The sequence below is a fragment of the Cornus florida genome, unplaced genomic scaffold (assembly GCF_030987335.1).
Source record: "Cornus florida cultivar Cherokee Brave unplaced genomic scaffold, ASM3098733v1 CherokeeBrave_3.0.0_Hap2_Chr05, whole genome shotgun sequence".
Lineage (NCBI taxonomy): Eukaryota > Viridiplantae > Streptophyta > Magnoliopsida > Cornales > Cornaceae > Cornus > Cornus florida.
Window position 1 is genome coordinate 81310497 of NW_026775575.1, and position 26186 is coordinate 81336682.

The following is a 26186-nucleotide window of genomic DNA, read 5'->3' on the forward strand; positions in this document are numbered from 1 at the left end:
AGCCATACAATTTTTCTTTCTACCTTTTTCTTTCCTTAACCTGAGCGGCTAAGCCTATGATTAATTGAGTCTTAGCTGCACTATTCAGAGTGTATAGTTCTGTTCGATACAAAATGGATGGTGGAAGGTCTTCTAGTTTATTTGATGGGGGGAACTGTTATGTTTAGTTGATTTATGATCCGTTAAGCATGGTGCTTGGATATTGTTGGATTGTTTATTTTCCTTAATTAGGAAATAAACATTTTTGGATAACGAGGCAAAAATGAAGCAGGTGAAATAAGGAATGAGAAACCCTAGAAATTGAAAGATATGATGAACCCACAATCAGATTCAAAGTGCATCAGCATATACACAGAATCCTCAAGGAAAGATATTTTATCTCCAATAGGTTCAAAGTGAAGAAATAATTTGAATCATCGTCTGCACTATCTCTCATCGATTTTTCACAATTTTAATTCTAAAAAATAGAAATATCAAGAAAAAAAAGAAAAGAAAAGAAAATGATTATAATGAAAGTGTAAGAAAATGTAGACGAGCAATAATCGAATCGTCAATCTGATTGTATGACGACTGAAACGATATATCGCAAAGGGGAGCATATATATATATATGTGTAGACTAATTTATACATACACATATCAAATCCCTAAATTGCAAACCAAATTGCTAAACTGAAAACCTCAAATCCCTAAACTGAAAATCAAATCCACAGCAAAACTCACACAACCAACAAAATACATAATCAAATCTTCATACCATACTCATCCAACCAACCAAATCTATAACCAAATCCACAAAGAAAACAAAATCCATAACCAAAAAAACTTGGTACAGAAAAAAGGAGTGTGATTTGTGTTTACCTCAACAAAATATGAGCAAGAGTTGGATCTAGAGGAGAGAAATGCGAGCAACGATCTTGCAGAGAGAAGCCGTAGAGAGGAGAGAGAAGCGGAGAAGCCGTAAAGGGGAGAGAGAAGAGAGGTGTTGCAGAGCCCATTTTGGAAGAGGGGTAAAAGGTGTTATGTCCGAGAGCCGCTTCCGTGTTTTTTTTTTAAGTGCACAGTGTTCTCCGCATTGCTTCTCCCTGTTTTTAGAAACTCCCAAAATAGCAAAAAGGTGTTCTCTAAAAACTGATACTATGAGTTCTCAGTTTTTAAAAAACTATTCTGTGAAAATATATCCAAGTAGAACAAAAGGCAGTTTTCAGATTTTGGTAACTCTCAAAACAGAAAACTGTTTTGAGAGTTCTGATCCAAGCAGGGCCAAAGTATTTATAGTGATTTTGTAGGTTTGGAATGTATGAAGTTAAAGTAGTCCGTGATTTTGTTCGTAAAGTTTGAGAAGTACGAAATATTTTCTGTGAGGGTCAATTTGGTGCAATGGAAAATGGAAGAAAGGAAAGGAAAGGAAAAGGAAGGTTTTGGAAGGATATCAGAAGCTTCGAATAGTAATTTTCTTATCCTCCCAATAATGGGAAAAAATGGAAGAAAAGAGAAGGGGAGGCTTGATCTTTTATTTCTGATGCCAAATTTACCCCTATACAAAATCAAGATTACACTTGATTTTAGGATTTAGTTTGCAAAACAAGAATTACAGACCTTGATTAGTTGATTTAGAAAAAAAATTAAAATTGTGATACCCCCAGATTTCTGGATGCGGGTTGGCAAGGCCCACGCCCAAATAACCGAGGATATCAAAAATAAAAGGTAATAATCGAACACATAATACAACAAATGAAAATAAAAATAACCAAAATGCTGATTAGAAACTAAAATGATAAATAAAACCTTATAATAAATTTCTATTAATAAATTCTTCTGATACAAGTAATCCTCCAATTTATACAACTTGGGAATCTATAGTATGTGGACCCCTGGAAAACCAAAACTGAATAATCAGCGGTCTATAACTAGATACTGAAATCACAAAGGGAACTCCTATGTAGACAATTCGGAAGAATGAAGTAGACGATTCCTACTCAGCACGAACAATCCCTACTTCTGACAAATACCTGAAAAATAATGGTGGGTCAAGCCCACAAACAAATTCTACTCTACTATAGTCCGAGTAGAGACCCGATATGTAGATACATCCTAGATAACTCAATAATAGCTAAATAGTCCATATATGTATAAATACACATTATAAGACGCTCACTAGTCCATAGGTCTGTCTCAACCTGAATAGAAGGTAACATGCAAATCGTACATTAAGTGGGCATGTATACCTAGACCTATCAGGGGACCAGGTGTCTACTATGTCCAGTTATCCATCCTAGGCGATATACGCACCCTAACCATGATCCTGAGACTCAAGCTCATAAAACGATACAATAATCATGTATATATATAAATCCATCCAAAGCCAAGGTATGTCATTCAATTGTTTATTGACCTGACACAAATATAAGTAGGACTTAACGTTTATAGTTAATCCAATCCCTTGTTTCAGAATAGGTAGGACTTAGTGTTTTGAACTAATCCATTCCTAATATGTCACCGTCTCATACCGGTGCATATAATTCACAAAATAATCTAATAATTGATAAAACATAATAAAGTAATTTATCAATTAAAATCCAGAACACGATATAATGAAATCAGATATCTAACTGAGCACATTATATTGAAATATTCAAAAGAAGTTTCATCATAATCCATTTAATCTGCTAGAACAACACCAAGCAATTAAATCTTCCATATCCATTGACTGGATGCAAATAAGTATTTAAATTTCATAATGTCCAATATTTTAGCATATTAGCATATACTAACAATTTTGGGATTTTAACGTGTTGATTTAAATCATTTAAAACCCCCTATTAAAATCCATAATTCCATTTTAACCCCTGAAGTTCTAAAAATCTCAAAATTACACCCGTAGGTGCACTGCCAGTGGAGTCACCTCTCCCAAAGAGGGAGCCGGCTCCTCCCTTTGTGGAGCCGGCTCTCCCCCATGGGGAGCCAGCTTTACTCCTTGTAGAGCTGGTTCTCCCTCATGGAGAGCCGGCTCTCTCTTTCCTAAAGTCGGCTCCCTCATTTGGAGAGCCGACTCTTTTTCTCCCAGAGAGCCGTCACTAAAACCTTTCATCTTTTTCGCCTCTAGCGATGTTGCAGAACCCTCTGTAATGTTTTATTAAGGTTCATAGGCTTTAATCTATGTCCCAAATAATCCCAGAAATTTATAAAACACAGTATGCATCATTAACAACAATTTAAAATACCTAATATGAAACAATTGATACGATACATCAATTTTCAATTAACAACACATAATCTAGTTAAAATTCTAAATTAATATGCATACAAGATCAGTTTTAAAATCTGATTAAATTATGAAGATTATCTAGGCATGCACATAACACAAGTATAAGGGAATGAGTAAGATATAGAACTTGCCTTTAAGATTTCAGATTAAAATCTCAACGTCATATTTCTAGATTTTTCAGGCAATCCCTGACTGTTTTCAACTCCACTGTTGCCCTTTGTTCAACCCATGAGCAAGCTTCAATAACCTCTCATTGGTTTGGCCCTTGTTCTTAGCCAAAACCCTAATCACCCTCTCTCAGTTTCTCTCTAAAACTCTCTGTATTCTCCTGTCCCTCTCTCTACTGCTATAAAGTTTTACAAACCCTATTACAGACCATCATATGTATTTATAGGTTAAACAGAATCCAACCCTAGTCCTTATTGAAACCCAAGTCCGACGGAATTAAAGAAAAATAAAATATAATTACATATAATATGTCGTGATAATTAAATATATACATAATTTATAATAATAATAATAATCTACCCTTATATACGTATATATTCAATTATATATAAACAACTATCCGTATATGGGTAAATATCCGTACTCATAATCAACTCCCATTCAAGTAGTCCATGCGACCTAATTATTGGTCCATTACTACTATCCAAATTCATCATTTTAAACTAAAAATAAAATAAAATACACATTTAATCTAGCAAATAAAATTACATTTAAACAAATACATCATCTTTTAACAAATAATTTCATACAACAATTAATTTAAATAAATCACTTAAGCACACACTTACAATTAAACATATAATTCATTTAAACATATAACATGAAGCCACTTAAGCACACACTTACAATTAAACAATTAATTCATTTAAACATATAATATGAAGCTACATAAACACATAGCCACGTAAGCAACTAAAATACAATAAAAGAAATAATTAAATCCCTTTTTATATTCTTTTGAAAATTATGGGTATTACATTCTTCCCTCCTAATAAAAGGAATTTCGTCCTCGGAATTCACGAAACTCTGAATTATTTTCTTTTAAAGTTCATTTTCGTTCTCGTGTGGACTCAGCCTCTGTGTATGGGCTCTACCGAATTCCAATGCACCCAGCAATATCTAAGGTTCTTATATTAAAGAAGCATTATAAATGGACAACTTCGAGGTTGTATTCAACCATGATCTAATCTTACCTATTATTTAGTTAAAGGTAACGATCCCTATTCCTCCAAATTTCATAGGATATACGCATAAAATTCATATGCATCCATCGCTATCAAGTTGATAACGCTAATCTATAGGCTACTACCTCAATTGATAAACACAATCCGTAACAAGTCAATTTAATACGTAAAAACTGACATTCCTCCGAAACGCACACTGCTTCCTATAGGGAAAACATCCCAATCAACCGTTTCCTGATAGAAAACTCTAGTGCACGAGCTCAACTATTTACAAAATCCTACTACCGCCTCCAAATCGCGCGAAATCCATTACAAAGGAGAGTATTTATCTCTGATGTATCCTTAAATGAAGTCAAGGTCTCATTGTACAACCCTCGCTTCCATTTCAGACCAACAAGTGAGAGGTCTGCAATATATAATATACAAAACCTCGAACATTGTCACACCAACCTCCTTGTGCCAATAATATGATAGAAAAAAATATATATCTGAAAAACGAAGCAAATACTTCCAATTATCCATGAAAACCTTGGATATATGCCCCAAGCATATCCCCCATGGTTAAATTTAAATTTCTCGATCAAATCCTCCGTCTATAGATATGAAGCATAGTTGCTGCTCCAATATCTTCAGAAAATTCCTTCGAAACAACACTTTTCATCTACTATAATGGATAACCACATACTATAACTCCGTTATCAGTGTAATGTAGAACTGATATGAAGCTCTAAAGTGAACACTACTAGAATTAATTTCCACAAGCGAACTTGCTCAATCCACCACTCTTAATCCATATAGAATTAAAATTCCAATCAATGTCGATAATTTCTACCAATCCACTCCTGATTAGTCCTACTCCTATTTTGATATAGGAAGTGGCAAAAATCTCCAATGATATCAGATTATCAATTTCCACCTTTCTAACAAGTGTTACACTTAGAGACAGTTATAGACATGTCCCTCTCCGTACCGGCTCACCAAAACAAACATTGGACGACTTGATGTAACTTAGAGCCATTTGAGTGCACCATAAAATTTTGAATTTTTACATCTCAGTCACTTTGACCTCCCTAACATCATTTATACCAACTATTAATCCTCTTTCAGTACCCTAAGCTCTATCTGAGTAAGGTACTACCTCCTCCAGGGTTAGCTCCAATATTCTAAGTTGACCTTCTTAATTACCATAGTAATAGCAAGTGTTATTATTACACATGTTATAAATTCAACTGATTTCTCAATAACTACCTGAAGGTTTAATTACCATATCGGTTGTTAAGAGCATCATCCTCCCTATTACTTCCACCAGATGAAACTTAATGCAAAGTGTGAATCACCATTTCTATCTATGTAAGCCGTCTCGTGATCTGTTTTATTCGCATGAACTGATATCTTTCCAGTTCAAAACAGACAAAATGAAGTTGATTTAATTTATCAGTCAACCAATATCCCAACCAGAATTATGACCCTTGTGTAAAATTAGCAATCCTTCAACTAAATCCGTGAAAAATGCTCTGTCATTTTCACTTCAGAATAGAAAATGGCTACAAGGATTAGTGACCTCTGATGGTCCATCTCGATTATCTAATAAATATTAGAATTGGAGACAAAACCACTATGTCCCTCATTCTGTCTGTCCTCCAAACATTTGCTTCATACTGTGACGTATCATGTTTCTACCAAGATAAATAAAGAACTAAGAGTTGTGAACCACAATCCTTGCATCCTCCTTCCAATTTGTCTATAGAAAAGTACCGTTAGTCTGGTACCACCAGCTTTCGCCTACACCTATTGTTTAAATTGGAGCATCTTCAAAAGCTAACTCTGCAACTGAATCCATGCACCATTGATCTGTGATACACTTACCGATAAATAAAATCAACCGGTAATTCTATTCATCAAAAGTCAACTAGCTATAACTTTTCCACACACACTGTGCACATCTTCTTGTTATATAGGTGATCGGTCTCCCCATCTTGTTTTTGACACACCCTGCTTCTTTAATACAAGTAAGTGTCAATCTGACTTCTTGTCTAACTTCAAAAGAATATAGAATATTTCCATCCTCCAAATAGTCATCAATTTCCTAGCAACAACAGGGGTGGCAATTCGTGTTGGCGTGTCATGTTCGTGTCGACACGATTACGACATGGACATGATTAGGGTTGACACGAACACGACACGATTATTAAACATGTAACACGACACGACACGCATAGCCTATGTAATAAATGGGTCAAGACTTGAAACTACACGAAAAGACACATTTAAGTCATTTTTGACACGAATTCGACATATTTTGCTAAATGGGTCATTTTTTACACGAACACGACACGTTTATCTGACACGTTTAGTTAATCGGGTTAATCGTGTTTACAGGGTCAAATACGAACATGACACGTTTAGTTAGCGGGTCAATCTGTGTCGACACGATTATGACATGAACACGATTAGCCCAAACCCTAACCTGCTTATCTCGTGTCGTGTCAAATATTGCCACCCCTACAACAACTATTTGTTGCAACTTGGACCTAAAAAAAATTTCTTCATATTATTTGTACAAGTGAAGAGATTTTTCCTTCTTTATGTGCAACACCGGCAATTCTTCCAACTGACACCCTCGTGAATAATGTCTTGGTTAATAATAGACTGATGAAGATTTAGTCAGTCTACTATCCTCTCTTGGCGTCATTCCAATAAGTACCTAAACCAGCACGAAATCCTCCTTCCGTCTTGTTGACAACACTTGGAATTTCTAAGAAGATGTTCTGTAACTCTGACACCTTTGATATACCATCGTAGCGTTACAGTGGTCTTTACTCACCACAACCTCATGAATACCAAAACATTAACAACCACCATTATCATAGCGTTATAAAAAGATACAAATCCATACCTAACGTAAAGTATATTAAACTAATCGTTTAGATTATTTTACTTGTAGTGATAGTTTAACTATCCTATCCCAAATAACATGCCCTAATAACACCTGTCCAGGTCTATTAGATTGGCTAGAATTATCTTTAACTTCCAAATCATTTGACCTTATGCTCACAATCCTAACGTAATATAGCGCTAGTGCTCCATGGTATAAAAAAGTAGTTGACTGATCATATACTTGTGTCCCCAACTAAACCACATACCAAAACCCGAATAATTAACAAAAATAAATAAAAACGTAAGACAAACACAATAACACAAAATATATTCCTGCTTACGACATCGTTCTTTCGAGAAAAGAAAGTCTCATTTATAATCAACCTTACTAGATTGTGTCACAATTTCCTTTTATAGTTTCGTAGGTAATCATCCAACCTCGAAACATATCATTTAAACATAGCTTAAAAGCAACATCCGTTTGCCTAAGCAAATACCAAAAGCTTAACCCTCATCCTCCTTATACGCATAATGTAAACCGTCTAACGCGGCTTTATAAAACAACTTAAAATGTCACGACATAATACCAATGCTCTCCTGAATGTGATATAAAATTATACGTTTCGTTCCGATAAGAATTCCATCAAATCTCAAAATTCCTGAAGAGTACTTCTTATATATCTCTTTTAGAGATGATAAGAAAGTTCAACTATATGTAGATTGATCAACACCAATTCCACTAATATCATTTGTTATATCACTAGCAAATAAGATCACCCATTGCGCGATCATTAATCTTCAACATTTAGTACCCTCTTCCTTGGATACTCTGATATCTCCTCCATTAGGATACTCTTTGGACTCCTACTCTTCTCTTGTCTCTTTTTTGAGATCACTGAAGTCGCGTTGGCCCCGATATGCGGTGCCCTCTCACGTACACCTAAATCCTTCATTGGCTTATACTTTTAAAGTAATGCCAACCCGGAACTAAACCTTCGATCTCAAGTTTTGCCTTCTGGCAAAGAAATCGATAACATACTCCTTTACTCCTTTGGGTTTTTATCGCTTTCGCCTTGGACCCCATCATCTTTCTAGTGTCAACCATTCTGTAACTACGGAATATAATTGACATCAGCTCATTCTAACGAACTTTAAATAGAATACAACGAATCCTAATATGGCTCTAAGTTTTAAGAGACGCAACGCGGAAGTCACATAACAAAAAACACTCCTAAGGACACTTTAACCTAGAGTGCTCTGATACCAACTGATTTAAATCATTTAAAACCTCCCATTAAAGTCCTGAATTTCATTTTAACCCCTGAAGTTCCAAAAATCTCAAAATTACACCCGTAGGTGCACTGCCAGCTGGGGAGTCGCCTCTCCCAAAGAGGGAGCCAGCTCTTCCCTTTGTGGAGCCGGCTGTATTCCTTGTGGAGCCAACTCTCCCTCATGGAAAGTAGGCTCTCTCTCTCTTGGAGCTGGCTCTTTCTCTCTCTCCCAAAGAGCCGTCACTGAAACCTTTCATCTTCTTCACCTCCGGTGATATTGTAGAATCCTCTGTAATGTTTTCTTAAGGTTCTTAGGCTTCAATCTATGTCCCAAATAATCTTAGAAATTTATAAAACACAGTATGCATCGTTAACAACAATTTAAAATACCTAACATGAAACAATTGATACGATACATCAATTTTCAATTAACAACACATAATTCAGTTAAAATTCTAAATTAATATGCATACAAGATCAGTTTTAAAATCTGATTAAATCCTGGAGATTATCTAGGCATGCACATAACACAAGTCTAAGGGAAGGAGTAAAATATAAAACTTGCCTTTGAGATTTCGGATTAAAATCTCAACGTCGTCTTCCTAGATTTTTCTGGCAATCCCTAATTGTTTTCAACTTCACTGTTGCCCTTAGTTCAACCCACGAGCAAGCTTCAATAACCTCTCCTTGGTTCAGCCCTTGTTCTTGGCCAAAACCTTAATCCTCTTCTCTCAGTTTCTTTCTAAAACGTTGTATTCTTCCGTACCTCTCTCTGCTGCTGTAAGGGTTTACAAACCCTATTACAGACCATCATATGTATTTATAGGTTAAACAGAATCCAACCCTAGTCTTAATTGAAACCTAAGTCTGACGGAAAGAAAAATAAAATATAATTACATATAATATAATGTCGTGATAATTAAATATATACATAATTTATAATTATATATATATATAACCTACTAACCTAAACTACTATCATTAGTATTAATATTAAATAATTAATAATAATAATAATACTCTACTCTTATATACATATATACTCAATTATATATAAACAACTATCCATATATGGGTAAATATCCGTACCCATAATCAACTCCCATTCAAGTAGTCCATGCGACCTAATTATGGGTCCATTACTACTATCCAAATTAATCATTTTACACTAAAAATAAAATAAAATACACATTTAATCTAACAAATAAAATTACATTTAAACAAACACATCATCTTTTAACAAATAATTTCATATAACAATTAATTTAAATAAACCACTTAAGCACACACTTACAATTAAACATATAATTTATTTAAACATATAACATGAAGTTACTTAAGCACACACTTACAATTAAATAATTAATTTATTTAAACATATAATATGAAGCCACATAAACACATAACCACGTAAGCAACTAAAATACAATAAAAGAAATAATTAAATCCCTTTTATATCATTTTGAAAATTAGGGGTATTACAAAAACAAAACCCATACATACAAGTTAGCATTTGTAAGGGGGGGGGGGGGGGGGGAAGCTTGATAGTTGAGAGACAGCGGCTGAAGCTTGCAAACGGTGAACTCGAACTGGAACAGCGGGCGATGGAAACTAAAAGATATGGGTTTTGATTTTTGGAACAATCTGAAATGATATGTCAATATGGATTTTGATATAGGTAATACGATTTGAACTTTTGATTCTTGCAGATAAATAAATAAATTGAAATATATGGGTTTTGAAATTCTGATATTTGTAGATTCTGTAGTTTGCAATTGTAGAGAGAGAGAGGGCAAGTTCAGAGTTGAGAACGAGAATAGAGATAGAGGTGATTGGGGAGGTTGAAATTATTTGCCCTAAAAATAGTATATATTTTTTCTGGTGGCCCATCATCCATGGGCTATAATTTTTAAGGCCCATAAATTTATCTTTTAAAATATAAAAGGGTATAATAGTAAATTTACTAAAATACTTTCCTTTTTTTTTTTTTTTTTTTTTCATTTCATTTATTTTCCTTCGTTAATCAACCAAATACGATAGGGGGTTAAAACCTTCTCTGTTATCCTTTTTTTTTTTTATTCCCACCATACCAAATATAGCCCAAATGTTTTATTTTTCATGTACCAAGCATATCAAAGTAATTTCAAAGATGGTTTGCAAACTACTATTTAGCAATCCAAAATAAGTTGTAAAAATTTTATGTTTTGTTAATTAACCAAACACGATAGGGGTTAAAACCTTATCCTTTCTTATTGTTCCCACCGTACTTAAACATAGCCGGGTGTTTTTGTTTTTCTTGTACCAAGCATATGAGAGTCATTTCAAAGATGGTTTGCAAACTACTACTCAGCAATCCGGAGTAAGTTGTAAAGTTCTATGATTTTAAAATAAAAAAGTAGTATATAGTTAATTTTAATAACTTATTAGTAATATATAAAGGTGATTTTAGCACTAGAGTTAATAAGGTTAATCAAAACTCAAATCTCAAATCTCAAATCTCAAATCTCAAATGCATTCAAAACACACGCATCTAACAGTCCAATAAATCATAAAATATCATACGAGAATCAAAGCTTTAACAGAAAAAAAACAATAAAAAAAAAAATCAAAATCAAATGAAAAGCTACACATACTTGCAACTAGGACAAGAACCGTATACCTCCCTCTTTATTCATAACAAGTGGAGGATAACCCATGGGCAAATTGGTAATTAATCCGTTCAATTAGGGCACGCATTCCCTTTTATAGTCTCAAATCAGTCAGCTCCCGTATCAAACCCATAAAGCCAGAGTACCCGCACTTCTTTTACCCTCTTCCCAATCTCTCTCTCAATCAACCACTTCAGTTCCTCCCCCAGAAACCCTAGAAAATGTCGGGCGGGTTTTTCCGGGTAAGATTTCGATTATCACAGCACAATGAATATGTGAATTCGTTACAGATTGATTGCAATTCCTTGTTAGATCGGAACTTATTGACATGTACATCACACAGATCTCGTTCTTAGAGGCTCTGAGTGATTGATTATTGGTTAATTCTTGCTTGCAGGGTACGTCGGCCGATCAGGACACTAGATTCTCCAACAAACAAGCCAAGCTTATGAAATCGCAGAAGTTCCCCTCCGAATTGGAACATCTGGTTCGTCTTTCTTATATATTTTGGTGTTTGTGTTTGTGTATATTTGTCTATGTAGTTGAGAATGTGAAAAATTGAATTTTGCTAGAATTCGTGGAACATTGGTCGGACTTGTGTGTTATTGGTTTTACATGTGTGTTTAGGTGGACATGACGAAAGTGAAGATGGATGTTATGAAACCGTGGATTGCTAATCGGGTGACTGAACTCATTGGATTCGAAGACGAAGTGCTTATCAACTTTATTTATGGCCTACTCGATGGAAAGGTAATCTAACCGCTTTCTATGTTTATTATTGCTAGGGGGTTGGTTGTTATTTAATTACATGATTTTCCTTTTGGTAACTGAGAAAATTGAAGGGGAAGAAGGAATATAGTTTTGTATTGCTGTTTTCTGTTGTTCAGATTCAGACTTTTCTCACTATAAAATAAATGAAAAAACTTAGTTGATTAGGCTTAGTTCACTACTTGTTTTTGTTCTCTCAGATAATGATAAGTATAGGCGATAGACTTTGAAATGACTTCTCCTTTTTAGACCATTTTCTTGATCACTTTATGCATTTAATCCTGACTTGAAATGTTTTGGAAACCTTGGCAAAAACTCCCTTAGAGAACCAAAAAGAGGGTCAAATACAGTTTTATAAATTTGTAATTTTGTTCAAATGCTGTAAGAGAGAGCTTCATAGTTTATCTAAATTTGCTTTTTATAAGATGTTATTTTAGAAAAAAATGTTTTCTTTTTTTATTCTTGCTGGGCTAAAGGTTAATAGCATTAACAGCACTTTTTCTTGGCTGTAGGAAATTAATGGAAAAGAGGTTCAGATTCAATTAACTGGATTCATGGAGAAAAATACTGGAAAGTTTATGAAAGAGCTTTGGACACTTCTTCTCAGTGCACAGAAGAATGCAAGTGGTGTCCCTCAACAGTTACTTGATGCCAAAGAAGAGGAAACTAGGACGAAGAAGGTACTATTTTGATCTGAATTATGATGTGGGTTCCATTTTATAGTGTTATAGTGCCTCTTTCTTATCAATGTTGCACTGTGGGCTTTGTAGGCAGAGATGGATCGGGTAACAAATGAAATTCAAAAGAAGAAAGAGAAAGAGAAAGAGGGCAGAGAAATTGAGCAAGAGAAATTGAGGAAGATGGTAACTAACATTGTTTTCCAAGCCAGAGTTAATTTATGTGAAGCTGGGTTTTTGTTTTTAACTTCCATTGTTTTCATGGCATTCAGCTTGCTTCTGCAATTATTTGGGTTCATGTCCTTTACCTCAACCTACTGTAGGACGGTGAGCTTGACGGATCAAGAGCTAATGATGCTGGTTTGGAGCAAAGTTTGAAGCATCATCAGCAAAAGGCTTCTGGTGTTCGTACAATAGACGAGAAACAAACAAACGAGAGGAATGGCTTAAGAGGAAGAAGCAGGTTAGGGAATATATTTTTTATTTTCATAATAGTGGCAGTGTATGCCTTCTGGTATTTCTCTCTTTTGTCTTTTTGAACTGTCATTCATATGACTTCCTTCTAGTTTGAAACTGTCATTAACAGGTGGTCTCAGTTTAAAAAAGAATTAAAGGTGCTGTTTGACACATACATCCTTCATATAAATGTCCAGTCCAACCAGATACTTAAAACATTTTGATTTGTGGTTGAATGTGATGCATATGTAACCTATATATATATATATATTTTTGATACTGTAGTTTATATTTAACTTCCTTTTCCCACAACTGTTGTTTGAGTCAGTGCCATAACTTTTGTTGCAGACAGTGCCATGATGTTTTTTCCTTTTGCTATTTTTCAATTTTGTTTTGTTTCTTCATATATTTTGGCATTTCTCTTCCACCTTTTAAAATTCATCTTTTTGGGAGGGTTTGTTCTTTTTATTATCACAGTACATAGTTATTATGTTAATACTAACATTGCTGACCAGATATGTAAGACTAGTTACATTTTCTTCACCTTTACAGGATGTCTAGATCTCCTCGTTCAGCTGATCGTTCCCCTTCAACGCCTCGGTACTTATTCTGATAGTCATTTGCTTTATAATATCTTTCTCTAATTTGTTGCTCTGGGCACATCCGGAGAAAAATTTAAATTTATTGCTTTTGTTTGTTTGTATTTTTTAACCATGCAGAGGCACACCTTCTAGGTCAATTAGCAAGTCCTTCTCCAATTCTAGAAGTTATTCAGAGTATGTTTCTGATTTACCAGCAGAACCACTAGACGTTAGGATTTAGTTCATTATGACTTTATCTTATCTTTCTATTTGTTTCTCATGCTTTCTTACCTCATCATGTCTTGAATCAGATTGTACATAACTCTGTCCCTCTTGATTTTTTTTTTCCTCCCTTTAAATTATGTTGATATCCTATTTTAATGTGTTTCAGTGAAAGGCCCAAGTCAAGAAGTATATCTGGATCTCCTCAACGTAGAAGACGCTCCATTTCTGCTGAAAAGGCGTATCGATCTCCTCCTAGGCGGTCTGTTACACCTCGCAGGAGGCGTTCACCCCGGCAATCTCTTTCCCCTTCAATACGTAGATCATCTCGTTCTAGGTGGAGATCCACATCGCGTTCACGTCGCCGATCCCCTTCTCCTGTACGGCGTAGGGTCCGTTCACCTTTGAGCCGTGGATCGTGCTCCCCTAGGAGACGTAGATCGCGGTCACCTGTGCGATACAGGCCAAGGTCACCCTTCCGACGTAGATCACCATTTCCTGTGCGACGAAGATCACCATCTCCTTTGGGACGGGGATCTCCTCCTCCTTTGCGGCGTAGATCCCCGTCTCCTTTTCGGCGTAGATCTCCGTATCAGATGCGGCGAAGATCACCCTCTCCCGTACGTCGGAGATCACCATCTCCCATAAGACGAAGGTACCGGAGATCTCCATCAAGTCCACGACGTAGGTCCCCGTCTCCAGTTTCACGCAGGTCTCCTATCCCTGTCCGCAGGAGATCACCTACTCCTCAAAGTAGGTCTCCTTCGCCTCAAAAATGGAGTTCCCCATCTCCAATTCGTCGTAAACCCCTTTCACCTGTTAGGAGGGTATCACCAAAGCGCCAGAGAAGGTCACCTATGCAATCTCCTAGAGATAAAATCAGGTATTTCGGTGCTAAAAATGTTTCTTTTCTCTTAGTTGAATGTTACTAGTTATCCGTTCTCTCATTTGCCTTTTGATGCATGCCTCTTAGTTGTAAAGAGAATTCTGGAATACTGCATATGAACATAGTTGGAGTTTGTGAGTAGTGTGGCTGTGTTAATGGTGTGGGAATCAGAAGTATTCAGAACATAATGTAATGAGCTTGGCAGTTGTGGGTACCTTTTGCATTTCAATATGATTCATTATGGTCTTACTTTTATAGCTTCTTAGATGTGGTTTAGATTAATCATTGTTGCTTAATCATGCCTACCAAAGAAAATTTTCTCATAAAAGCATTTTTACAGGACCCACGAGAAACTCTCCCCAGTTTGTCGTGCACCCTCGAGAGAGAACGCTGGACACCCAATTGTGTCTCGTAGAAGGCCAGATGGCGGGGCACGTCGGCTTCCCATTTCTGCAAGGTCACCAGATAGAGATCCAAGGTATAGAAATGATTCACGTAAAAAGGTGCCAGCATTGTCACCTTCACCATACAAATCTCCTTCTCTTTCTGAATCTCCACCGAGGTCAAGGAGAAGTCCCAGTGAAGATAGGAGGTATCCTCTGATATTTATTTTATTCTTATGGCCATATTTACCGAATTTTTGTGGTAAATAATTTACTGCTGTTGAACTTCATATAGTTCATATCAGAGTCCTGTGAAGCAGACAAGGGAACAGAAGATCCATGGTAGCAGCCCAAGTTTTACACAGAAAGTGAGAGAACATAAACCTCATCTTGACAGTCCGGAAATAAGTGGAGAGGAGGAAGAAACTCCTATTGCCAGGTTGGTTTTGATAAAATCCTGATTTTTTTTATTCACTAGTATTCGGGATGTTGTAATTTGGATTTATTTAATTTTAGAGAGCATCGAGATCAGAAGCTTATTAAGTCTTCAGAAAAAAGATACACACATTCATTAACCGCTGATGAGCCTAAAGATTCTCTCCAAAAAGTTTATGACATGGATGAATATTCTCCTGAAAGATTAGATAGTCGTCGGTCTAGTGAGACTCGGAGCCGCCCTGATAGTGAATTGAGAAAGAAAGACCTGGGGATATTAAGGTTTGCGTTATCTCTGTCATATATTTTTTCTTGTTTTATGATTGCATGCATTCATACATACACATGATATGTGGGTTTTAATTTATTAACAGTGAGAAAACTTCTGGAAGGGTGCTTAATGCTGAAGTACCTGATCAACAAAAGTCGCCCACAATTTACCCTGATGAGAAGGGACGTTCTCCTTCAAATGATGTGAAGTACAGCAATTCACGTCAAAAATCTGAAACTTTGTCAAAATCAATTAGAAATGTTGGTCAGAATGATCAAAGTGGTTCCTTGGATTCTGGCTCTGAGGAAAGTGACAAGCACAGAGCTGAAGTTAATGAAAAGAGAAAGCACAGAAGGTCGGAAAGGCAAGAAGTGGCATCAGATGATGATTACAGTAGTGATTCCCAAATAGACGAGAGGAAGAAGGCCAAGAGAAGAAGGAAGGAAGAGAAGAGATTAAGAAAGGAGGAGAGACGTAGGCGGCGGGAGGAGCGACGTCGCAGAAGGGAAGAACGGCGGGCAGAGAAGCTGAAAAAGAAGTCAATTGAAACCGACAGTCCACCCTCAGATTTTGAGAAAAATCATGATGGTTATGAGTCTTCTGATGGTGAACGCATTGCTAGGAGGAAGTCTCGAGCAAGTGACACTGAAGAGAGAGAGTCTGAGCAGAAAAAGCTTGAGATTGAGCTTCGGAAAAAGGCTCTTGAATCTCTTAGAGCGAAAAAGGGCGTTAGCCATTAAACTTGTTACTGCTTTAGAACATCCAGCTGTTATTCCATTGTTTTAATCTTGTTGATCAGTATCTTTTGACATTTATTTGAAGAATATTAGTGTTTTAAATGAGGTGGTATTGCTGATAGTTGTTTAATGTAGTCTATGTTTACTGCTGGCAGCTGAAATGGATAAATGAGGATTTCCTGAGCTAGTTTGTTGATTGCTACTTCATACAGACCTTGCTGCTATATTTGCTGGTAATGATTATTTTCCCTTCATTGGGGATTTAATTTTGTTTTTTTTATAGGATAAATAAACAGGGTGAATATAAGGCATCTTAGCCTTGAATGGTGTTCGTGATGTGCAATCTTTTATTTCTGGTTTTATTTTCTTATTTGGTCTTACAAAACTTCCTGTTTATTTGTGCGCGCGCTTTGAGATGTGAATTTATTGTATATTGCTGGTAGAATCAATAATATCGTTTGTAGGTTCGCTTATGAGTTTTTTTCTTCTCCGGGATATATGAAATAACCTAAAGGTCTTGGCAGTTTCCTTCTAACATATGTTTGATACTAAATTGGCTTTCTGGTTAATTGATAGATGAGAATATTGTCAACTAGATGGGTTGAGCAGACTTTGTGCAGCTCCTAGATTTGAAGTCAATCAGGTGAGGCATGTTTTCATCCTTTACTGGGTTTTCTTAGATGTAAGACTTTGATATTGTAGGCTACTTCCTGTTTGTATGTAAATAGTTTCACCTCTCACTGAGTTTTGGTTTAACCTCTCTATGGTTGGCAGCTTAAGAGTTGTTCCGGGACTTTGTTTTCTAAATTCTCCGTGGTGCTTTAGGCTTCAATACATCCCTTTTCCTGGTGTAGATATCAGCTGTTAAATCAATTCGGGTGAAGTTACAATGTATGTATGTGCTTTGATTAAAATTGCACAAGCATGTCCGGTTTTTTCATAGTTCTTTTTAGTTTTTTTGGACCGTTGTCATGGATTGTTTATGATTAGTTTTCCATGGCTTCTGGCAAGAGTGTCTGCTTTGCAGACGGTAAAAGCTTCACTAGTTAATTATTTGTTGCATTTACATCGAGTAATCATTTATTGTGGTTTTATTTGCTCCTTTTTTTGTTTCTTATATATACATATATATCTTTATGTTGTACTTTTGATGCAGTGTGATCTGGCAACGCTATATTGGTTTTTATTCTCCCCCCTAAAAAAAGGAAAGAGAAATGTTATATTGGTTACTGGCTCCGGAGTAGTTTTAGTCCCTCTAGAAGCATTCTCTTTTTGACAAGTTACCTTGACTGCTTGAGGAATTTTTGTTTACAGCAAGCTGGTAAAGGTCTGTATTACGTACTCCTGTACCAAATCTCGGGCTTGAAGCTCACCCTAAACCCACTTCCCACTATAAATGTAATTCGCTCACGCCTTTCTGATGCGATATTTCTTTCTTTTTACTGGTCTCGAGTTAATAAATGACACTTCTTCAAATTCATCCCATAGGTACCTTTTAGCCATTGCAATACCCATTTCCCTAACTTGGCCCATACTTTTCCTCCGTCAACTCTATATAAAGATCATGCAACCATTAGATTGAACCACCCAAAATTTCTTTGCCCAAACCATCTTGTCTGTTATTGGAGTGTAAACCGCATCTCAGTTTACCAGGTAGTATTTGAATTTTTGCCCAGGTGCCCCATTGAAAATCCTCCAGATGTTATCCAACCTTTTTGGAAGGGACTTCGGAATGTTGAAGATAGAAATAAAATATGGCCAAAGGCTTGAAAAGATGGCCTTTTCCAATTTTAAACAAACACTGCTGCTGTTTCCTTGCTGGCCGTTTCCTCTTGAAGCTTTCATCACTGAGAAGAAGTCAGAAGAAAGCGCCTTGGAAAGACAAAGCAGGATGCCCGAAAAGCAAAGGGTAGCAAAGCAATATGCCTGGAAAGCAAAGGGTAGCCGTAGTATTAGCAGGGTAAGTTCCGTAATGGATGGGTGCTCTCTTCATCTGAAGTCTTTGTCCATGGGTCAGCCCTGTTTCCGGCAGGTTGGTTCGAGTCTTCTTCATATGCCTGATCTTACGCTGCCTTGTTTTTGAAAAACCGCCTAAATTTTAGAACTAAAATATTGAATGGTGAAGATAGAAATAAAATATATCCCAAGGCTTGAAATGATAACATTTTCCCATTAAACAAATACTGCTGCTGTTTCCATATTGGCCATTTCCTCTTGAACCTTTCATCACCGGATCTTACACTTGTTTTTTGGAAAGACGTACCTAATGGTCAGCCCCATAGGAGGTAGACCACTGCCTTTCCTTCCATCCTGGATTAAAAGCTAAATCTTTGACATCTTGCACCTTCCCTGTATGGGATGCACTCTCCTTTTTCTAAATTTAACCGCCTCAAGCATATAACTAATATTGCTGTTGCCTCAAACTAATATTCTTTAGCCTTGTAGACATGGTGTTGTCCTCTGATTACAAAATTTAAGTAACCCGAGCCACTTCTTCCCCTCAATGCTTGCCAAAAAGGTTTCAGCATACCTCCACCTACCGCATCATTCACCATCCAGTTAAGGGTCACCATCCTTGCAATAAGAAGATGGGGAAAAAGTTCCCCTGAAAAATCTTGCATATCACAGGATTAAAGATTTGAGCCTATTTTTATTATACTGTGATTTTTCCCTTTGGATTATGTAGAGAACTTGGCAACATCTTACCATTAGAAAACAAATTCTGGGTGCACACTCGGGCTTCCAAGCTTGATGCTAGAGAACCCTGGGTAACCATCTTTTGAGGTCAGTTTGATTGGCTATTGCCTATGGTTGGTGGTGGCCTAGTTTACACTATATATACTTGATTGGAACACAGGAGAATAGGTAAACACTTCACTTTCTTATTTCTGATGGTTTTAAAAATATGGTGTTGAAGCCATGGACTGTGTCCTTCTCTCCCGTCCACCAGTAAGAAATGTGCATATGGAAAAAAGCCCCCTATCGCATAAACCTAGTATGCCCTGCCTTAACCTTCTGCGGTGGATGAAAGGAGGTAGCTTCACATGCCAATTCCCGACCCTCTTACGTTTTTGTATTTGAATAAGAAATGGAGATTATTTCTTTGTATTTTTTTTTTTTTTCATTTGCAAGAATCTCATACCCATTTGCCCCCTATGGGGACTTGAACGCAATGTGAGGTAGAGGAGGTTGAGGAGATACGACTAGGTGGTGGATGAAAGGGGAGGTTCAATAAAATGAGCAAGTGGGCAGGGGAGGGGAGGTAGCTTCCCGTGCCAATTCCTGACCCTCCTTTTATGCTTTTGTATTTGAATAAGAGATGGAGATTATTTCTTTGTTTTCTTATTAATTGTTTTTTTCATTTGCAAGAAACTCATATCCATTTGCCCCTTATGGGGACTTGAACCACATTAGGAGGTAGAGGAGGTTGTGGAGATACGACTAGGCAACAACCTTGGTGCACAAGAGAAAATGGAGGGAATAAATATTTTATCTTGGATGAGATCTTCCGGAGCAGTCTTAAGACCCCTGGATTGGATAACGTGGAGTTCAGTATTTTTCCTCAGGATATCTACCTGGCGACAAGTTATAATGATCAAAGGTTTTGTAACGTACTTCTTTTTTAATTGTTACAATAAGATGGAGGAGTATGAATAAGTCTACAAGTTCTTTACAATTTAGGGCTCCCATGAACACGGATAATCATGTCTCTTGCTTAGAGGTTAAACTAGTGTGTAAGATTTTATTTTTCTTCAAGATCGGTAAACAGGCTTTATATATATATATATATATATATATATATATATATATATATATATATTTATTTATTTATTTCCCTTTAGTTGAGGACTGATCTCTGCATCCCAGTGCTGATTAAGTATAGAGATTGTTGAGCCGGTGATTGTTTTGGTTTGATAATGTGCTTGAACAGGGGTCTTCCCATGTTTTTTGTGCTTGTCATGTTTCTCTTGAGTGTGCTTGTCTGGTTTGTGGCCTATTAAGTCAGCAATGATTGGTTATTTCAAGAGCATGCCTTTGGGGGCTTTCGCCCTTGTGTAACTTTTTTCGATTCTTAAATTGGAGATTTTTGAAGTGAGCACGAGTTAAATTAAAAGTGACACCTTGAAATGGTATTACAGTTAAATGTTTCTCTTGACTATGCATGCATATGGTAGGAATAATTCTCATGGAGAGAGAAATGGAAGAAAAGATAAATGATGATCCTTCTTTGTAAGGGGGATGGATATTCTGTTACAATGGTCACTGAGCTAGTTCTAAGGTAGAGTAAGGATGATCAGATTAGTATTTGACCTCTAAATTGTGAATTGATCTGATATTAGTTTTTGGAATCGGAAGTGAATCAGTATGCATGGATGGTATGAACGGACTAAACAAAAGAACAACAGACCAGAAAGTACCGGATTAAAGTACCGGATTCTCTTTCGAAGAGGCCCAGAAAGAAGGCTAGAATGTCTTTGGATAGTTGGATTCTACAAGCAATTTGGTTCAGTCGGTGTGTGTTTGCTTTATCTTTGTTTTACCATTCAAAATTTTTTCGGGCACAAATGCATTTTTGTACTCCACCGGAAAAATGAAAAAGGAATTAACACATAACTTGAGAGTTGGTTTCTCTTTGTGGTTTAAGAAAACAAACGCACAAATGGGGTAAAATATTGTTTAAACATTTATTGGATGACGAATCTCCTGTTTTTGCTTCACCTTACATTATTGTATTTGTACCTCACATAAAACTTGACGCACGGGTCAGATATTTTACGATTTTAAAAAGCTTAGGTTATTTAGCGGTGGTGTCAACACCAATTTTATATGTCGAAGATCTTTCTTATCCGGATTTGATGTAAGATAAAAATTGATAACATTTTCTCTTATCTAACTCACAATGTATGAACCTGTCTACTTGTCCACCCTAATGGTGGGAGATCCGAACACTTTCATGTGGATGTTAGAGTGACACCAAATAAAAAATTAAACCCACTCTGATACCATCTGCTATGGGCCCGGATAAACCAAAAGCTTTAGGCCGTGACACATCGCAGCGTGTGGGTTTTTTCATCGGTGGGCCAAGTGTGTTTTTTATTTATTTTTGATCAGTACATTGAGAATGACATTTTATGGTGGATTGGCGCACTTAATATGCTTCGAAATTGTCTGGTGTCCAATTTCCTTCTATGGATAAAATTTGCTTACATGGCTGAATCCCATTGGACATTCCTCACATCTCTCCATCCAGATAACATTCAAACAACACAAACCCTTCTGCTCATCCAATTCACACACACACACACACACACACACACACACTCTCCAACTAGTGTTTTTGATCCAATCTATGAGTTGGGCACTTGAATGGACACATTAATTCATTACATATGTATATCATTTTGACAATACTACTATAAATTTTTTTTTTTCTTCTTTATCCATTCATGGCTCCAACTCTCACCTCCAATGCATTCCTCCCACACACTACCCCCAATTCAAGGTTGACCCTCAAGAACCCAAGGCTCACCGTGTTTGCCAAAAGGGCTGGATCCTTCCCATCATTTCAGTTCGGAAAGCGGTCCGGTGTCGACGATTCATCGGAGCAAAGCCAAGCTAATGAATCCACCAATTCCAACCCTTTCTTTAATTTTGGTAAGGTGACGGATGTGAAGGCTTTGATCCCAGTTGTGACGAAGCCGTCTTCGGGGCTGTTGTTCAGGCGTAAAGACCCCGGCACGGTGTTTGTTGCCGGAGCAACCGGGCAGGCAGGCGTTCGCATTGCTCAAACACTGTTGCGTGAGGGTTTTAGCGTTAGGGCGGGTGTGCCGGAGCTTGGTGCTGCCCAGGAACTGGCTGTTCTTGCCGCCAAATACAAGGTAGCTCCCATGCCTAACAAGTAACAAATGTGCTAGTTCTATAACTTTTTTTTTTTTTTTTGGCTGGCTAAATCTGCACTGGAGCACATCAATTTTTATTTGAGGATAATTAAAATGAAAAATGAAAATTGAACATTTTCTTAGGTAATGAAATGATTGTATCTGAGTAAAATATGATATTCCATCTTATCCGAAATTCATTTTATAGACTAATTTATTAAAGTTGAACTAAAATTTCAATTTGGGTATTGATTTGTTAGAATATAGATTGGTTTAAAATTCAAATCCGATCACATTCAGTCCCATTTATCTAATTTGAAATTATCTTTTGTCCATTCGGTAATATTTTGTCACATTCTAAAGTAAATATTCTGGAGTTCAAGTTCTCATACTCAGACGGACCTAAAAAATTATGCAAGGGTTAGACTTTTAACAACTACAATAAAGAATGTTGTTGGAACAATAGTGGGATTTTTTTATTTTTTTTTAGTTTTGAGTGGGAATAATTTTAAAATTTTATAGATACTTAATACAATAAAATAAAATAAAATAATGAGTATATATTACTAATTTTTTTTTTTCAATTGTGCGTGCTTGCCAGCATAAGTCGTCGTGCCCTAACTACTGTCGCTAGTATTCCTTTTTCTAGTAAAAGAAAAATGATATGTAATTCGATAGCTAATTAACCGGTGAAGTTATCCTTATATAATTCAAGAAATTATTATTACGAGTCACAAATGTGACATTTAGATGTAGGGAGAAAGAAAGACAAAATTCTTAACTGAATGTTTTTAATTGATTTATGCTAAATAAATAAAAATAAATTTCTCTAATTTTTTGATTTATTACATTAATGATTAATCAAATGTATCCCGTCAAATATCACTATTACGAACATTTGGTTTAGTTTCACAAATACTTCCAACACCTCTTCAGATAATTTCCAATGAAGAATCAAATCGTCTCAACGCGGTTGAATCCACCTTCCAAGATGCAGAATCAATAGCAAGAGCAATTGGAAACGCTAGCAAAGTGGTGGTCACAATTGGACCTTTTGAAAACGGTCCCACCACTGAAGTCACCACATCGGACGCTCTACAAGTCATCGAGGCCGCACAGCTGGCAGGTGTCGGCCACGTGGCGATCGTCTACGATGGGTCAATCATGACAGCCTCCACTTACAACGTCATAGACGGAATCTCAACTTTCTTTGGCAACCTGTTCTCGCGATCACAGCCGTTGACAATGATCGAGTTTCTTCAAAAGGTCGTCGAGACGGACGTCAGCTACACACTCATCAAGACACGGTTAACAGAGGATTTTTCCCCTGAGAGTTCGTACAACGTCGTCGTCTCGGCTGAAGGAAGTGTCGCAACAAACGACTACAAAGTAATGTAATGTATGCGATAATTTCTTTGCCAATTATTTTGTTTTAACTGTATTTTCCTTTATATATATTTCTCTCTTATGCTATATGAATTTTGAGAATTAATAGGTACCCAAGTCGAAGATAGCGTCACTTGTGGCAAATGTTTTCTCCAACACAGCAGTGGCAGAAAATAAGGTCTGTTGAATTTCCTCTTATTATATAATATAAATTCGGGAAAATTAGATTATTGTTTTCACTATTAATGTTTTCTTTTTTAAAAAATAATCTTTGGTGAATAAAAATTTCAACTTAGAAGGTTGAGGTGGCACCATTTGTTGGCCACCACTACCGAACTCAACATTATTGACACATAATGATGATAATGCAAAGAGCCTTGACATGAAGTTTGATAGTGAAATAATTCTAATTATTTTTATGTTAGTGGGAGTCGTCATAGTGGTAGTAGTCTCATCAATAATGTTATCACGACGTCAATCTTCACTTACATATATACAATGAGATTAATCTAATTGTTAAAATATATATATCATTTTTCTTAAAATAAAACCCTACTATCAACTTCCAATTACGAGAGAATGGAATTGTGGTGGTGCACTATTTTTATGAGTCGTGTCCAAGTGTTCTTGGTTTATATTATTGCCTAAACTTGTTTTTCTAGTATTATCTACACTTGATTATGTAGGTGGAAAAAGAAGAAATACTTTGTTGCTCTAGTTGTAGTTGTATTAACACATAGTATCACTAATTGATTAAATATTGACACGTAGTGATTGGACCTACTAAATTAAAATAGTTTATAAAATATAATTGGTTGATGTCATGAATGATGTAATATAACGGGTGCCGGAAAGTCTTTTTCCTTGTGTGTAGTGTGATAGCTAGTCTAGTGGTATGATATTCGTGCTTGTGGTCAAATGGCCTAGGTTCGACTCTCCATCCCATATATTTCAGTTCCTTTAACGAAAAAGTGTTAAATTCTTGTGCAAATGACTGGGGGTCATTTTTGTTCTTCTGGTTGGCAATTGGTTCACCCATTCATTTGAGTATTTGGGTTATTTTCATATTCAGGTTGTGGAAGTTTTTACTGATCCATCAGCCCCATCAAAGTCTGTGGGTGAACTTTTTAGGTAATTGCACTTTTTATATTGCAATTTTTTACAATTGTCTTGGATGAGATATGTACTACAATATTTGTGAATATGAATTGCATTTTGTAGAGCCATTCCTGAGGATGGGAGAAGAAAAGCTTATGCAGAAGCTCTTGCCAAGGCAAAAGCGGAGGAAGAAGCTATAAAAGCCAGTGAGAAGGCTCGTGAAGCAGCCAATGCAACAAAGAAGCTCGAACAAGAGGTGAAAAAGCTCGAACAGCAAGAAGCTCGGGCTGCCACTCTCGCGGAGGAGGCAGAAGAGAAGGCGGTAGCTGCTGGAGCTTCAGTGGAAAGCCTCTTGAACAAAGCAAAAGACTTAAGTTCAGGACTGTCTTGGGAGAAGTTCAGCTCACAGCTTTCGGAAGCAGTTCAGAATAATAAGCCGAGCGACGAGAAACCGAAAGTGCAGGTTGCCACGGTCAGGGGACAGGCGAAGGCTCGGACTCTGCCACCCAAGAAAGCAGTCATCAAGCAACCGTCCTTCAGCTTCAAGCCTCCTGCTCTGAAACCAAAAGCAGAGCCGAAGCCGAAGCCAAAGCCAAAAGCCACACAAACAGAGTCCACTAAAGAAGTGAGGAAGCTTTTTGGAGGTCTGTTTGAGCAAGAAACCATCTATGTGGACGATGAGTGAAAAGATATCGCGTCACTTTTGTGAATTAGAGTTCGTATTGTTGATGTTATTAGGGTGGGATTAATGAGTCTCAGCAAGAAATGTGTACATTCTTGCATACTAGCTCTATTCTTTTTCTTTTTCCTCCCCCAATTGAAAATGAGCATCTATTTAGTCCAGACTTTTTTTTCTCAAATCCAAGCTTTGACGTAATCTTCAATTTAGTAATGATATGGAATGCTTTTATCAAGGCTTTAACATGTCAAAGTCATTTGCTTATGCTTTGTTCGGTAGGAAGGAAGGAAGGGGCGGATGAAAGATAGGAAGAAAGAAATAAATTTTTTTTTTGTTTGGTACAGAGGAGACAAGGAGAGGAGAGAAAAGATGATGGATGAGTCATCTTCCTCTTTTACAAATTTTTATCCCTCCAAATATAGGTGGAAGAAATGTAAGAAGAAAAATATTTTTAAATTACAAAACTTTCCTT

At 36.6% G+C, this 26186-nt stretch overlaps 2 protein-coding genes and 1 non-coding gene across 9 annotated transcripts; 2 read left to right on the forward strand and 1 right to left on the reverse strand.

Annotated features, from left to right (window-relative positions):
• Window positions 1-525: 525 nt before the first annotated feature.
• On the reverse strand, window positions 526-642 carry LOC132310949 (small nucleolar RNA snoR111). Its single transcript, XR_009482777.1, has one exon. It is a non-coding gene; the product is annotated as a small nucleolar RNA snoR111 (small nucleolar RNA).
• A 10719-nt stretch (window positions 643-11361) lies between these two features.
• On the forward strand, window positions 11362-22104 carry LOC132307136 (uncharacterized). Of its 7 annotated transcripts, XM_059804812.1 has the most exons (18): window positions 11362-11498; window positions 11654-11743; window positions 11884-12006; window positions 12537-12704; window positions 12795-12887; window positions 13025-13164; window positions 13710-13757; window positions 13877-13933; window positions 14130-14843; window positions 15187-15438; window positions 15525-15668; window positions 15746-15946; window positions 16039-16905; window positions 17249-17315; window positions 17447-17563; window positions 17829-17999; window positions 18349-18704; window positions 20087-22104. In XM_059804812.1, the coding sequence occupies exons 1-13, from the start codon at window positions 11478-11480 to the stop codon at window positions 16673-16675; spliced, it is 2688 nt and encodes an 895-aa protein (XP_059660795.1). In that variant the 5' UTR covers window positions 11362-11477; the 3' UTR covers window positions 16676-16905; window positions 17249-17315; window positions 17447-17563; window positions 17829-17999; window positions 18349-18704; window positions 20087-22104. The 7 variants fall into 7 exon arrangements, with proteins under 7 accessions (XP_059660795.1, XP_059660792.1, XP_059660791.1 ...); XM_059804809.1 differs by having other exon boundaries at window positions 17829-18704; window positions 20042-22104; XM_059804808.1 differs by having other exon boundaries at window positions 17829-18704.
• Window positions 21980-25895, forward strand: LOC132307138 (protein PLASTID TRANSCRIPTIONALLY ACTIVE 16, chloroplastic). Its single transcript, XM_059804815.1, has 5 exons — window positions 21980-22551; window positions 23488-23940; window positions 24047-24115; window positions 25010-25068; window positions 25159-25895. Exons 1-5 carry the CDS (start codon window positions 22120-22122, stop codon window positions 25718-25720), a joined length of 1575 nt encoding a protein of 524 aa, XP_059660798.1. The 5' UTR covers window positions 21980-22119; the 3' UTR covers window positions 25721-25895.
• The last annotated feature ends 291 nt before the right edge of the window (window positions 25896-26186 follow it).

What these genes read in the sequence shown, in the direction of transcription:
- LOC132307138 (XM_059804815.1), top strand. Translation starts at nt 22,120, where the DNA reads ATGGCTCCAACTCTCACCTCCAATGCATTCCTCCCACACACTACCCCC. An exon ending in TTCTTGCCGCCAAATACAAG is followed by an intron (nt 22,552 to 23,487) that starts GTAGCTCCCATG and finishes ACACCTCTTCAG; the next exon opens with ATAATTTCCAATGAAGAATC. An exon ending in TCTGTGGGTGAACTTTTTAG is followed by an intron (nt 25,069 to 25,158) that starts GTAATTGCACTT and finishes TGCATTTTGTAG; the next exon opens with AGCCATTCCTGAGGATGGGA.
- LOC132307136 (XM_059804809.1), top strand. Translation starts at nt 11,478, where the DNA reads ATGTCGGGCGGGTTTTTCCGG. An exon ending in AAGAGAAATTGAGGAAGATG is followed by an intron (nt 12,888 to 13,024) that starts GTAACTAACATT and finishes AACCTACTGTAG; the next exon opens with GACGGTGAGCTTGACGGATC. An exon ending in GAAGAAACTCCTATTGCCAG is followed by an intron (nt 15,669 to 15,745) that starts GTTGGTTTTGAT and finishes ATTTAATTTTAG; the next exon opens with AGAGCATCGAGATCAGAAGC.